This window comes from Scaptodrosophila lebanonensis, unplaced genomic scaffold (assembly GCF_003285725.1).
Source record: "Scaptodrosophila lebanonensis strain 11010-0011.00,11010-0021.00 unplaced genomic scaffold, SlebRS2 tig00000098-arrow-pilon, whole genome shotgun sequence".
In the NCBI taxonomy this organism is placed as follows: domain Eukaryota; kingdom Metazoa; phylum Arthropoda; class Insecta; order Diptera; family Drosophilidae; genus Scaptodrosophila; species Scaptodrosophila lebanonensis.
The window spans coordinates 1,380,242-1,395,905 of record NW_022060568.1 but is presented as its reverse complement, the minus strand read 5'-3'; the positions used below and the strand labels follow the sequence as shown (position 1 = coordinate 1,395,905).

The 15,664-nt window shown below is 41.8% G+C and overlaps 1 protein-coding gene across 1 annotated transcript; it reads right to left on the bottom strand.

The window, feature by feature from the left end:
* Nucleotides 1-1,524: 1,524 nt before the first annotated feature.
* Nucleotides 1,525-14,428, bottom strand: LOC115627957. Its single transcript, XM_030523851.1, has 5 exons — nucleotides 14,297-14,428; nucleotides 4,062-4,988; nucleotides 2,294-3,965; nucleotides 1,779-1,906; nucleotides 1,525-1,617 (listed from the first exon to the last, which is right to left on the bottom strand). Exons 1-5 carry the CDS (start codon nucleotides 14,426-14,428, stop codon nucleotides 1,525-1,527), a joined length of 2,952 nt encoding a protein of 983 aa, XP_030379711.1.
* Nucleotides 14,429-15,664: the final 1,236 nt, after the last annotated feature.

The following is a 15,664-nucleotide window of genomic DNA, read 5'->3' as shown; positions in this document are numbered from 1 at the left end:
AAATACCAAATGGGCAGTGGAAAGAAATCGCACTTTTTGAGAACTTTGAAAAAGTATTGATAACAATGTCCGATATTGGAAAATCAACCAATTGCCCAATTAAATTCATTGCCGCAGGCCCCAAATCTAAAAACCCATAATGTCGTTTATCTTGATAGCTACTATCTATCATGCCAGATTCTCGGACTACCCCACTGAAGAAGTTGGAAGCGAAACATATTTAATATCAATTTTTATGACTGCAAAGATGATTTTCCCTCGCACTCGTAACCCTTTAAACTTTTATAGATTTTGGACTAGCCCAGCACCACGAAGTTGGATTATTGTGACTGGTTCTACAGTTTCCTTCTTTTCGCCGTTTCGAAAATTGCAGAAACCGTTTAGCGTAAATAATGGATCGGCGGAATAAGTATAATCAAAACCTCATATTGGGGGAACATGAGTTTGTAGCAAGACGAACAAAACGCGAATGTGGGTTGCGATTCGGCTACTTCTCTGGCTCTCTCCCCCCCTACTTCTGGCAATATATATTGTATATATATGTATATATGTTTGCATGACAGATAAGCAAAACGTGAAATGTTAATAATATGCTGATAACAACTGTTGCAATTCGTTATACATACGTACATACATACATACAAGTACATAGGTAGATGTGCAGAGCGAAAATATGTTTTGCTGCATACTTTTAGGTGTTTCTTTAAAACTGATTCTGGCCGATGCCTTATGTTCGCCTGCTACGAGAATGTCAAGGAGTTATTCAGTAATTCAATTCGAAAGTGCCGACGACTCTGAACTCGGCCTTTTGGATTCAGATTTTGGAGTGCATGGGTTCGTAGACCTTGTAATTTATTCAAGAATAATTGGAACTTGCATTCACATAAACATAACTTTATTGGCAAATATTACAAAAATGAGTGCATGGTTTTTTTTTATTTTTCTTTTCGTTTGCGCGCTTATAAATTAAAATACATTAAAGTGACTTTGCGGGTTTTATTACATATGTATGTACGATTATGTATGAATATATGATTGGTATATCTGTATGATTTTTGATGTTTAGTCTTCTATACACAAACATTGTTAATCGCCTACACACGGTTAGGCGTGGCAATGACAAGACTCATAAACTCCAACTAAACATTAAATATACCTTATTTAAATTTTATTTTAAAGCACTTACAATTATTTGCAAACAAAAATGAAAGAACGCGTAGCAGAAAAAAAAAATTGGAATATAAAATACATACTTATTCGTACTAGAGCTAAAATCCACACTCACATCTAACGTTCCTCCCTTCTTCTTTTATATATAAAGCTACCAAATGCAAAATACTTCTAATCATTGATTTAAAAAGCTTAAAGAACATTAAAGTACAGAGACAGAGAGCTTTTTTGATTTGCAAGACTAACCTAGGCTAAGTATTCGTTTTCGTTCGCTGCGCCTGGGCCCAGGCCTGGGCCTGGTCCAGAGAAATATATTACAACAGAGATGCGTAGTGGCTGTGGGCGGGACCCCGCCTATCTAGGCGATGGCGACATTGTTGGCTTCGCTGTCACTGGCAGGCGTTGCAGGGCCGCTGCTTTAGGTGTCGGCGTCACGATGGTGATGACCTGCAGGTATTCATGTGTGTAGATGAGTGTGGTTGGGGTGGTTCAGTGGTGGCGTTAATTAGGTGGGTGTGTGTATGTGTGTGTGTGTGTGTAGGACGACAAGACGACAAGAATATCAGTTATCAGGCGTACACTAAATGCGTTTCGGCATTGCGGTTTACTTTGGAGTTGCCATCGATGATCTCCACAGGATCGGCAGGCACATAGGCAGAGAGACCCATCAGTCCAAAAATGTCGGGCGTATAATTGTGTTGTTGCGCCGACGATGGCGTTGCTGCGGCCTGTGCAACTACAGAGAGAGAGAGAGAGAGAGAGAGAGAGAGAGAGAGATGGGAGATAATTAATAATTAGATTCACCAAGAAAGAAAGCCCATGAAAATTTGACTTTTTTGTACTAATCTACGATATCAAGCAAAGTTGATGATTTAGTCTTAAGGATGAGGGAATATCGATTTGTTTTTGTTCCTATTTGAAAATATATTCCAATAGCTTGACCCAATAATGTCTCGTTTTAAAGACCTCCTGGTGAATGCTCTGATCATACACGGCTGCTAGTCTTTCCTTAGGTATTTAGCTTTAATAAGAATTAAGTATTCATTTTCTATTTGCTTTTAGGTGTTTTTGAATTATTTTGTTTATCCTTAAGATATCATAGATCTGCCATATCTGGACTTACCATTGCCGGGCGTGGGACGCACCATAAATCTGGCTTTCGCCGCTGGCGATATATAGACTGGGGCCGGCGGTGGCGCCTCGGTGCTGTAGTAACGCGGCTGTGGCGTCACCACATAGACTTTCTCATTAGTCTGTGGCAGGATGGCAACCTTGGCCTTTTGCCACAGCTCCGCGGGAGCCAGCGTCGGCACCGCGCCGCGTACATAGAGCGGCGTCACCTTGGGGTCATTGTCATCGTCGTCAGTCGCCCCGGTGGTGCTGACCAGGGGGGTGCTAGTGGGCGTCATTGGGGTGGTGGTTGTGGCTGGTGTACGCGTCCGTTGCTGCGCTTCATAAAAGTCCAACAGACGATTATCCTCGATGGGCGACACATACTGGAAACGCTTACTGCCACGATGCTCCAGATTATTAATGGAGGTGGAGAGATCGCCGACGTCAGCATCCCCGCTGTGGCTGCCGCCTAGCTCAAAGCCTCCGTGATTTGTCTTCGAGTGTCGCGGCGTCGGTGTCGTAGTCGTGGTTAAGTACTCTGTGGGTATATGCTTGGAACGGCCACGAATAGTGGGCGTGCTGGGCCGATGGGATAGCGAGGTATACTCCTGCTCTGTCCAGCCATCGATGTTCTGCTGCAACTTGCCAATATCGAAGCTATGGCCGAGGGGGCGACTCTTTGTCTCGCGCTCCCGCTTCAGCAATTCGCGCAGATTGGAGGCCAGAATCTTGGTGAGGTATTTGGTGGTTCGTCGCGTATTTGGCGGTGGTGGTGCCGTCGCCGTGCTCACCAGTTTCGATTCCTGCTGCTCGTGCAGCTCCACATCGTTGGCATGGCCCTGCGCATGCGTCCAGCCATCGTAGGCGATGTTGCCGCTGCGCGTCGGCTCGAAGGGTCGCGGCTTGTTCTTGGTGGTGTACGGTATGATGACCTGCTGAGGACTGGGCGGCGACATGCCCGCATACTGGCCACTGGCATCAATGGCGCCATATGTTGAGGTGGGCGTAGGCGGTTGGGTGACAGCCAAACTGGCCGTCACAGGTTGCTGCGTGGGCGTGTACATTTGACTCAGCCGAAAGTTAAGGTCGGCTGGATCGCGTGTGAAGGGACGTGGCGGTGGTCCAGCGCCCTGCTGAACGTATTTGATGGGCGCATCAAGCAGCCGCTTCGGCGTGTCACGATCGCGCAATCGGAACGGAAGCTTCGAGTGTACGCCCCCCGCCAGATTATTGTTCAATTCAACAGCTGGCTCTGATTCCGGCTCTGGTGGCTGTGTGGAGGTGTAGTCTACCTGCTCGTAAAACGGCTGCAATGTGCTGGTGCTGGGCAGCGCCTCCACATAATCCACATCCGTCTGGGCGCGCCAAAGCGCGTAATGATTGTGTTGTTGCTGTTGCTGCGACGAAGCCGCCGGAAAGTTGTCCGCCGCAGGTGTCTCGTAATAATGCGACGGCGCCGGCGTTGTTGGTTGAGTCTCCAGTTCCACCGAAGGAGTGCTGGAGGTGTGCTCCAGCAGCTGAGTGGCGGCCGTATAGTGACCCAGCTCGGTGAGCAACTGTGACGCGGGCACATGTTGACTTAAGGGTCCGCTTTGCAAATCCTCCAGCTGGTAACGCACAGTACCAACATCGAGCGTCTCTTGTTGGTGTTGGTGTTGCTGCTGATGCTGTTGCTCTTGTTGCTTCTCGTACTCCTGCTGATACTGGTGGTGCTCCTGCGGATGCTGGTACTGATGCTGATGCTCCGGCTGGTGATGTTCCTGCTGCTTGTGATTGGCGGGCAGCCCATCGGAGGATCCCAAGTCGATGGCATGCGACTGCACAAAAGTCGCGGGATACTCAACCGAGGTGACAAAGTCGGTTAGTTGATGGCTCGGCACAATCTCAAAGCTACTGTCCTTGTTGTTGCTATGGTGTTGGACCGCTGGATAAGTGGAAGGTGGCAGCTGTGTGGGTAAGACGGGCACACGATCCGGTCGCAGTTCCGAATGGGCGCCCACGTTCTCAGCAAAATGCGCCGGTTGCGTCGTGGGCAGCTGCTGCGCACTCAGTGTAGACGAGGGTGCTCCGGAGGTGCCTCCAATTAACGGCCGGAAGGGCTGTGCATTGTAAAGAGGCGGCAGAGCCACGGAGCTCAATGCACCCGGCAGTGTCATGGGCACAAAGAGACTCTGTTGTGGTGCATGGAATTGCACGGCACGTTGCTTGTGCTGTGATGGTTGTGCCTCCAATTGTGGCCAAGTGTTTTGGAAATTTTGTTGGTGCTGGTGCTGCTGGTGTGGTTGAAGCTGCGCCGGCAGCATGGGCACCCAGGGATATTTGTTGCAGAGGCTGCAAGGCTTGCCATCGTAGGACTGCGCCGGCTTTGGATACGCATAGCTATGGGAGCTGGCACTCAGTTGCTGTTCGCGTGGCGGTGGCGCGCCGAGGCCGAACCAGCGAGCAATACGGGTCATAAAGCCTGGTCCGGGTGCGTCCGGATGCTGAGCGCTTGTCGCCCCCAAGGCGGATGAAGGCGGTGGTGGTGGCGGCGGACGCAGTGCTTCTGATTGCGCAAAGCTATGCTGCAAACGCTGTGGCGTGGGCAGGGGCGGTGGCACCAGGTGGTCCGGCGGCGTCTGTGATAACGAAGAGACGCTGCATGGCTGAGTAACGAGCAGCATGAGGCATACAATGCCCAAAGATGCCCAAAAACTGTGTGGTAACTGAAATAATAAATGAAAAAATTGCAACTTGTAAAGACAATATATGAGGGGTATAATAAGGCTAAGACCTAAGATCGAACTTATTGGTTTCAGTCGAAGATCATATAATTTGTAGATAAAAATAAAACAGCTAATTCGTTATTAATTATGTTCGCGCAAAGTATTAGCTAAACAAAAAGGAACCTTAAGAACTTCAGTTAATAAGTTAATAATCGGCTTCCCACAATTCCCGTAAAAGCAATTAGAGCCTTTAAATCAGTTTGATAAACATACTCTTCTAATCCATATGCTAGCTTAAAAACCAAGTCTACTTATATTTCAAATGAATATTAAGAAAGAGGAATTAGAGGAATTCTCTACAGTGCTGAGCTGTGTAAGAAGACTTCTGATTTTCAATCCGTATCTCTACATTTTGAATAATTATAGTCCTTAACTAATGAAAAATGTTCCAGTCTTCTTCTCCACAGGCAAGTGATAGAAACCAGTAATTGAAATGAGTGAGCACTTAAAGCGAGCGTGAAATTCAATTAGCCCCATCGCCAATTTCACTTTTTGGTTAGCGAGCTCATAAATTAAGTCGTTATGATGTCCACCACTGGCCCATCAGACAGACCGACGGAGCATTAATTTATGTGCACAGACCACAGTGATTGGCATTATTGATCCGGTTTGCTGACTTGCTACCACATACCACTATAACTAGGTATGCGCGGAGATCAGGTCAATTGGACCGGTTTCTAGCTGCCCGATTTCACGGCCAAGGTCTGCGCCAAGTGACATTGAAAAGTGATTTAGTAACTGATGTCCTGACACAGACTCTGGACAATTATAAGCCCGCTCACTCAACCAGCTTAGAAGTTTTATTCGCATAATTGGTGAAGAGGGCCTTGAACAACTCGGCATCGAGACTTGTCCAATTTTATGTTGAACAGCATTTCAATTCTTTGCCCCAAATTTGATTACAATGGGCATTTATTGAAAAGGCCTACACATACAATCTTCCTTTGTCCTTCTCCGAAGAGCTACGAAGAGAACAGTCCGACTCTCTACAAGCCAGGCTGTAGTAGTATCTCTGGAATTTTCACCACCTTGCTGTTATTCAACACAGTTTTTCAAGGGTATTCAGACTGATGAAATGTTCCAATTGTTATTGTCATGCCTATTGTCATTCATTGTTGTTTACAGTGATTTTTCAACCGTTTTCTTTTTAATTTGGCGATAAAACAATGTACGAGTATATGTATATACTTGTATGAGTATATATCTGGGCATTCCATAGGCAATGATAATGGCATTTTAATTGAAACTTGGTGAACTGATAAGCGGACAAAATATTGACCATTCAACTGACTAATCGTTTGATTAGGCATCATCGTATACTTGTACGAATATATACGTGTCTATTAAAAATAAAACTGATTTAAAGATAGCAAATCAATTAGAAAAAAGCAATTGATATAAAAAAAATGACGAAAAACCCATGAAGAATCTGTATAAAAGCCACTGACCGAGCAGTCGAAACAACGTTTCTTATAAATTGTGCAATGAGCACTCGGAAACCTTTTAGAGGTGCACATGAATACTCCAATAGCCTTTATACTGCGAAATACACATTAGGGCAGTGGAAGAGCTGATAAATAAAATATTCATTGGCTATGCACAATTGAATATTTCTGTTAGGGGAATGCCCACAAATCTGATTAGCAAAGGTCAAATAGTCCACATTGTATAGAACGCAAACCTATATATGGAACACAATATTCTCATCTAGCATTGCCCTAAAAAAATGGACGAAGCCACCAAAATAAAACTGCTCTGGCTCCAAATTGCAAATAACGATATATTTCTATCTTTTTGTAATCTTTTAAGCAATATAAATGGGCGGGATCTTACGAGTACGCTTCAAATTTTTGGTTGTAAAAATTCCCTATGCGTCATCTTATTAATAACTTAAGTCCCACATCAAAGCCGCCAACTTGATTATTAGCTCAAGAGCATTTTTTTTTGGCACTTCAAATAAAATTGAATTGCTGCTTCTGGCATTTCAAGTGGGCGTTACAGATTAAAAACAAATTAACGTCGCTGAGCCCACAAGCACGTCAAGTATTCGACGCCAATGCCAGATAACTAGATAGCCCAAAAATTCATATTACGAGCAAACAATAAATACTACGGAAACTATCTGTGTGAGCGTAAATTGAATTTCTCCGAAATTTTACAAGCGTCTAGATCTTAAGTCCGAATATACGGGTACATTTATAAAGAATATGCTTATGTTAATAGCAGCACTACTGCCTTGTTTTATCAGATCGAAAATATGAGGTGTTGATAAAACTGCTTCTTACTATATACTTGTATTCGTAGCGATAAATCTAAATAAATATAAAAGCATTTTCTTGAAATGTCTACCTCTACTACATGGATTTTGGGAGCAACACAAGAAAGCATCTGTAATTACATAAATAGGAACTACTTGGTTAAAACAAATGCGTTAAAAGCCATTTAGAAAGCTGTTAAAGAAAATATGAGGTGTTGATAAAACTGCTTTATATACTTGGAGCTATAAATATAAATAAATATAACTACGTTTATTGTGTCTATCTATGAAGCACTGAAACGAGCCTAACAGCATCTTCTTATAAATTCTATATTATTCATTTATAAATTAATATATTATTTATTATATATTTCTATCGACAAAAAATGCAGTCGATGTGCATAAAAAAAATCAATACAATACAATAGAGAACTTAAACTAAGTAAAACTAAAGAAATAAAAAAGCCTATAAAAATGACAAAAATATCTAATAACGAATCGGACACGGAGGGGGAATTTTATTTGCCAAACGGCCCCAATTCACAGCAGAGAGTAGCCAGATACGTTATTAGACCTATCAAAAAAGAAGTGGAGATGGAAAAAAAATAGCAATAAAATAGAGAAGAAAACAAATTAAAATACTAAAATAATAAAATATAATTAAAAATTAAAGGTGAAGAATCACTGAATCATTGAAATGTCTTATACTACATGGATTTTGGGAACAACACAAGAAACGCGAGAAAGCATCTATTACAGATGCTAAAATAGCAACTACTTGGATAAAATAAATGCCAGTTAGAAAGCTGTTCAAGAATAGAATATGGAGAGAAAATTGAAATAGGTAATCAAGGTGTTGTGTGCAGTATTTTGCTTCGAAAGCCTGTAAAAGTATTATCATGCATAGCTTAAGTTAGGCGGCCTTTGCTGCTGCTGTTTGTGGCTTTCATTTGGCAGCGACGCCAATCGATCGTTGGCCAGGCATGCATTGATATTTAAACCACAAAGTGCAAAAGCAGCAAACGACGCATGCGCGCAGCGAAAGGCAAATGGCCGTTGCTGTTGCTGCTGCTGCTGCTGTTGTTGTTGCTTTTGCCGCTGCGATTGCCTCTGAACCCGAACCCACAAAAATGTCTGAAAGCAGTAGTTTCGTAGTGGACTTCCTTTTCTGTGGTGCCCCACCACCAGCACCACCACCAGCATTGCTGTTGGGTTAGGTTCGAGTGGGACTTCACCTTCGCCTTCTCAGCAACAACATCCACGACTCAACGTAACTCGCATGCGTTCGCCAATGCGTCCGAATGTCAATTTGGCATTATTTATGCTCCTCGTTTTGCCATCGCTTATTGACATGCATTCGTCTTTGTCGTCAGTTGTAGTTGTTGTTGTTGTTGCTGCTGCTGAATTAATGAATGAACGGTCGCCCCGCCCCCACCACCGATGGTGATTTTTGGGGTTTGCTTGTGAAAGTGCATCGCATGCCAAAATCTGTATAACAGATAATAGTGATACTTGTATGTGGTCAGCGTTTTGTTTTTGATTAAAATGCATGCATAATCCCAAGTCTTGGCTCGACAATCTCCCACAAAACGCTTTCAATTCATATTTATGCGAGATTTGACAAAGTGAGGTACGCTTCCTAGCTACTAGCATTCCATAAACATACAAGTAGTATGTTCAAAAATCACAGAGGAAGGCACCACCTGACTGAGTGTGTGAACCTCTATATTTCGCGAGCCGATTCTGATTCACAGTCTAATACAGCAATATTTTAGCAAATGCATTTAATAACATATATGTATTTGTACCCAAGTTTTAATTTAGAACAAAATTCTTGCAATTAAATCTTTTAAAACCAATTAAACCAAGACGCATTCATATAATTATTTATAACCAAATTTTTGAGCTAACGGTCAAACGAATATAAAGAAAATAAAGACGACAACCTGGCGACGGAGTATCCTTCAGGAATTACCCAGAAACAACGCCACATGGGACAGACAGACGGCTAGAAATAGAGAGTTAGATGGAAAAAATGTTCTTGTAGAAGCCCTAAGCTCCCAAGTGGAGCAAAAAGGAAAAAAAGAAATGATAGTTGTGGATACATAACCAAGACAGACTGCATTCTCAAAAATATTGTGCCGCAGAATATAGCAAAAATAGTTTGTCACATATAATTCTTTCACTGAGGTACGTATTTCGCGACATTTAAGCACATTAGGTTTCTCATATTATAGGAATTATTACAAAGCTGGTATTAAAGGCCACTTCTATGGTGGCAAAAAATATATGTTAACCGCCTACAAATACTTTATGTTATTGGACTACAATTGCCATATTACTTAACATTGTTTTTTTATTTTGTGGAGAAAGCTCATGGGTAGTAATTCCTCTAGTTTGCTGTTTAAGTTCTCTCCAGCTAGGCGACTATATGCAGTTGATGCAAAAAATCGCACATGGAAATCGTAAGGAAACAACAATGCTGCTTTATGTTTATTTATTTATTTCATCGACAAACAATGTACTCGATGTAAAAGAAAAAAGAATAAGAAAATCAATACAATGGAGAACTTAAACTAAATAAAACTAAAGGAATAAAAAAGCCTATAAATATTCTTTCTGATTATCCTATATTCCAATTGTTTTTGTCATAAAGAAGCAGCTTAAATCAATGCTATTCCGATGCTGAATTTTCTTTGTGTTTGGTTTTAAGAAGAAGCCTGTTTGATGGAAATTTGGTGAAAAATAATCTGATAAATGGTAATTTTCAAAAATAACAAAGCTTGAGGGGACAACAACCGGATGAAGTTCGCTTTTGTTTCGAAATAATTAGGAAAAGTTCTCATTTAGCTGCCCAAATAAAATGCATTTCCATAGCATTTCATTAGCATTGCTCACAAAGCATTAAGTTTTTGTTTAGAAATAAATGTGCAACTCTTCTGGCTCGTATCTCTATTCAGAAGGCGTTTTAGACAAACCGCTTGCCACGCTATAGACAGTTCCAGCGGCGCCTCATCAGAAAATCCAAGCCAACAAAGTATGCGACTTTTCCGCCGACGCTAATTATGTGAAAACGAGCTCTCATTAATGCAATCAATACGGGCGTGAGTGCAAACAATTTGGATAGCCAAAACAAAAAAAGAAGATCAAAAAGGGCAGAAGAGAGAAGACAGACAACGAACAACGAACAACAAACACTAAACAACAAACAATGCAGTGCAAGTTCAAAGTGCCATTTGGTGGTTGGTGTTGTTGGTGGTGTTGGTGGCGAAGCTGTCATGGTTTTCTCATAATTATTACACTTTTTTGTTGTTTTTTTTGTTTTAGACGGTCCTCCATATGGGGCATAAGTCTGTATATATGCTGCACCCACACGTATCCAGCAAACTGAACGCGTAATTCAATTAAAGAAGCCGCTGCCATATCAAAAGCCAAGCTCGAGCCTCAAGCTTCACCTTCAATCATTGGGGGTGTATAAGCTGGCTGTTGTTGTGGCTATTGATGTTGTCGTACTGGCTCGTAGTAAATGGGGTCGAAATTTCGAAAGAAAGTGAAATTCTGCAGCAGCAACAGCAACAACTACAACAACAACTGCCAACTGTTGTCGAGCGCCAGGCAGGCTGGTCGTCTTAACTGGATTTGGTTCGCTCTGCTCTTTTGCGTGGCCCCCACGCGCCATCTGATGGATGAGCCAGCCTTCTTGCCTTCTTGCCTTGTTTGCCTTGTTGGCCGGCCTGCTGCCGGTTTGCCTGGGAAAATTGCAGAGCTCTGTGGAAAACTCGTTTCGTGTCAATAATAAAAGCAGCAGCAGCTACATTGCTCGCTGGTCGACTTTTGCGATTCGTAAGCGATCGGGCGGGGGCGACATTTTACTCTTATTTGTACGTATTTGAGAGATCGTGCACTTTAAAATACGCCTATTTCATTTCATTTCATTTCGCGTATTCTTAAAAGTCATATAACGGTTTATGAATGGCTTGAAAAAGTAGATAGGGCTCGAGAACATTTTGTCTCCATTAGATTAGCTAATTCCGTGGGCATGGGCCGCGGAATTGTTTCGTTTCGAGAGTTGTGAAAACAAAGAATTATTTGTGAAAATCATTGGAAGGACTAATAATGCTAATAATGTTTTAGCCAAAGCTGTTGACTGTGTCTCTACACAAAACTTGTTTGCTGAGCTGAGCGATATACCCAACTCTTTTCTATATTTTTACATCATTTCCACATCTTTAAAAATAAACAAACTTTTGATACAAAAAAGATTTTTAAATTATACAATTTCTATGATATGGCTTTATGAATAAGTGATCTAACATGGTAAGCCTGTCACGTTCGTCAAAGAGAAACTTTTTAAAGGCGAAAGGTATGTTAATTTTTGGGAGTTTGAAAAAACTAGAAGTTGAACACGATTTCTAAGTACAAGTATATTCTAGCTTATGGTCCAAATTGTATCCTTGAATATTTAACAGATTCAGACTTCGCTTCATACAAATTTAAATAGCAGCTTGAAGAAATAAAAAAGGGGATTACTCCTTAAGGGTAGCTGGAGATATGTATGTCGTTAAAAATGATTTAGATGTTGCATTACTGACCCACGAATCTGATCTAAAAATGATATTTGTCATTTGCAGAATCTGTCTATGGCTTGCCTTAAAAAAGGGGATTGTTTTTTTTTTTTTTTTTTTTTTGAGTGTACAACCTTGGCTTTGCACTTGAAAATGCGGTGAGCCATAAGTTTTGACAAATGAATCGCGAACACACACCCCCACCCCCACACCCACACCCATATAGCTTTAGCTTTAGCTACCCATGACCAAAGTGCACGCGATCGTACAATGCGCTGGGAATTATTTTAGCATTTGCCCAGCAACCGCAATTGTTGCCAACTCGACCTTATTATACAAGTATGTATGTACGAGTGTGCTCTTCTGTGCCTCGTACAACAATAAGCAACAACCACACACGTATGCATATGAATATGCATATGCATGACCGTACTGCCTTCCCTTCCTCAGACCTAGACTGAGATCGAGACTGAGACCGAGAGTTGGGCTGAGCCTGGGTCTGGGTCTGGGTATGGGTATGGGTCTGAGACTGATGTCTTAGCCATAAAAATGCCGCAAAGTCATCAACGCGCCGACGCCAAAGACGACGTCTCGTCGCTTCAAAAAGTGAAATTGTCGATAAAAATGAAAAGAGGCGCACCATGAAAATGAAGAAAAACAAAAAGGAAAACTGTCACAAGTGTGAAAAAAAGGCAGTAGGTTTTCCAAACAACAACAACAACAACAGCATGTACAACTTCATTTGCAATATTTCACAGTATGTGCCCGCATTTGCTTCACAGAAATTAATTATTCAAATACTTGATGTCTTCGTAATGTAAATATTGTTATAAAAAAAAGTTGGCGCAAAATCGTCGCAAAAAATGAGAGACAATTGCATTTTATTGCCACAATGATGATACGTATACAAACGAACTAAAAACTCATTAAAATTAATTAGGTTTCTGAACCAAAGTCGCTGACTCCAGTTTTTTTGAAATGTTTTTTGAAAGCAACGAATATCCATGGAGGGACAGGATGTTATGAGGTTGAGGAAACTGTAAGCAAGACGAGGCACAAATCTAGGTTCGTCATTTAGAGGCCCAACTGTGTGCGACTTCTGCTCATTTGCAGTGGCTTCCGTGTTGGGAGGCCAGGCTCTTTAGCGGATATGTAAAAACAAATTGTTGTTGCTGTAATTGAGCAAATGCAATAAAAGCATTTGAGTTTCAAGTCACATCCACATCTGCTCCCCCGCTCCACACACCCGTACACAAAGATTGCACAAACAGCACTTGAGCAGCTCTTAAGAGCCTTGGGAGAATAAACAGAATCAGTTGTGCGCAAATGTGGGGCAGTGTAGTAGCTCTGAGTGTGCCATAAAAATAGTGATACTTGCGTCTTTTCCTACAGACCCAGCCCATTCAAAATGCCATAAAAAAGAGTGCTTAAACCAATAATCCATGGCGGTGTAGAACCTCCAATTCGATCTATGTGATAGGCAGGTTCGAGTTAAACTACTCTTAAGAAACTGAATAGCTCAGCTTGCTTGTGTTAAAACTGAAAATGGAATAGTAATTGAAATACTTAGTTCTTTAAAAAAGGTGATTCAAAAAAAATGAACCGTCTGTTAAGACTGCAGAACGTCTACGGCACAGACTAGACGTTCTTATAAAACAAAGTGTTAATGTTTTATGTTTATCATTATTTCAATTATATTGGCAAGCTGAACACAACACAACACAACACTTTCAGCTCAGCTCATAGCTTGAAATACTTAGTCCTTTACATTGCAAGGATACACTAGTCAGAAAAAGGTGATTCAAGAAAAAGGAAAAAGGAAGGTCTGTTAAGACTGCAGAACTTCTACGGCACAGACTAGACGTTCTTATAAAACAAAGTGTTTATGTTTTATGTTTATCATTATTTCAATTATATTGGCAAACTGAAGATTTGTGCAACACTTTCAGCTCAGCTCATAGCTTTCATAATTTAGCTCTAGCCTCGTTAATTGTTTTTTCTGGTTGATGGGAATGAGCAGAGATGGTCAGAGAGGCTGGAGAGGATATTGAGGATATTGGTGCTGCACTGATGAAAGCTAATGGGTTGCATCATCTCATATGTAATATTTCCTATTGCGGCAACTCGACCTCCAAACTTGAAGCTGCAGCATTTGTGGCAAGTGGTGAGTTGTAAGTGCGATTGTCTGACGACCGGCCTTGTGTCAAAACAGTCAGGCAAAAATTTATGAACCCTGTTGATTTGATTAGTTGCGCTTGTTTTGACTGTTGGCTGCTGGCTGCTGGCCACTTGCTGCCTCTGCCCGAGGCTCTTTCCTGGCTATTGCGCATTGCCCAACAACAAGCAGAGACAGCAGAGACATCAGCAGTAACAGCATTTGCGTAATTTGTGCCATGCAATTGGCCAGAAATATGTTGCTCACTGACTGTCTCATCATTTGAGCGCAATGCGGAACCAGCGCTGACGAGGAACGGAGGCAATTGTGACAGCACGCTGGTAATTAACAAGTTTTTCTTTAATTTTTCGCGTAATCCCGCACTCGGCGTGCATTCGTTCATTATAAACAAATTAATGCGACGCATTGGCAATCCAAGTTAATAGCCCAGGCTAGGCCAGGCCAGGCCAGGCCAGGCGAGGGCATATCGATCGAGCGAGCGAGCGGGCGAGCGATCAGTCAACAATCGATCAACAGTAGGCGCCATTCGCTGGCAGCTGTAAAGTACGTTGTAATGGCTGGCTGGCTTTGCATAATCGGATGGAATGGGGATAGACATAGGGATGCTAAGGGGGACTCCCGGAAGACGCGTGCAGCATGACAAGGGTGCAAAGCTTTTACTGAACCATTGTGGTATAATAATCGTGGGATCAATTACATATTGATTCGTTGTTGACTTTGCAAACGGGCTTGGCATAAGCATATCCCACGGTTATAAGGTTGATTGGTTAAGGGACGCCAGCAAAGATGGGGAAAATGGAATGTGTAGTATGTTAGCTAGCGAGGATTATAAGATTAAATCGTAATGGATCAACGGGAATAAGTTGTGCGAAGGAACTCAATAATATTCCCCTTCCATAGCTAATCATTATTTAGTGCTAAGATCCTTAGGCTTTTCTGCAATTTAAACTGAAGAGAGCTGGCGGGATAATTGCTGTCTGATCAACAGCCGTAATATATTTAAATTACAACGCAAGTAGTTGAATATGTTCTTACTACGATTCTTGTTATCTTGTTCTTGTACGATTTTTGGTTATCGATGAGTTATTTGGTGAGCGTTTCTTTGTAATGATTCTGTGATCAATATCTCTTGATATAGGTCGTTTGTTTATACAAAGATTATAGCCAACGATGGTAGCAATCACCAGAATTGATATCAAGAAATGCTAAGTTTTCTAATAAATATTTCGTACTGATCGATCATTTCGTGTTTACATATATAGTATTGGCAATATTTTGCATTGCAGAACACTGATCGAAAGCAGGAGTTGGAAGAGCATTGCAGGGATTGCTTGATCTGTAAGCTGCTTTAATGACCGAACAGTAATACTTGTTCCTGGATGAAATAAAATGTTTCACTTTTATTTCGATCATAAATCTGTAGATACTCATATAGGTGTACTATTCAAGCAATATTCCGCACAGTAGCTGGTATCACGAGACCATACATGCCTGACAAGCCACAAAAGTCCACACGCACGCGATGCACTCTAAAACCAAATCCAGCTGCAGATAATAGGTAGTACTACTATAAAGACAAAGACGGGGAGAATTGGGAGAGAGAGAGAGAGAGTCAAAT

What these genes read in the sequence shown, in the direction of transcription:
- LOC115627957 (XM_030523851.1), bottom strand. Translation starts at nt 14,428, where the DNA reads ATGAACGAATGCACGCCGAGTGCGGGATTACGCGAAAAATTAAAGAAA. An exon ending in TGCGCTCAAATGATGAGACA is followed by an intron (nt 4,989 to 14,296) that starts GTCAGTGAGCAA and finishes TTATTATTTCAG; the next exon opens with TTACCACACAGTTTTTGGGC. An exon ending in GCGTCCCACGCCCGGCAATG is followed by an intron (nt 1,907 to 2,293) that starts GTAAGTCCAGAT and finishes CTCTCTCTGTAG; the next exon opens with TTGCACAGGCCGCAGCAACG.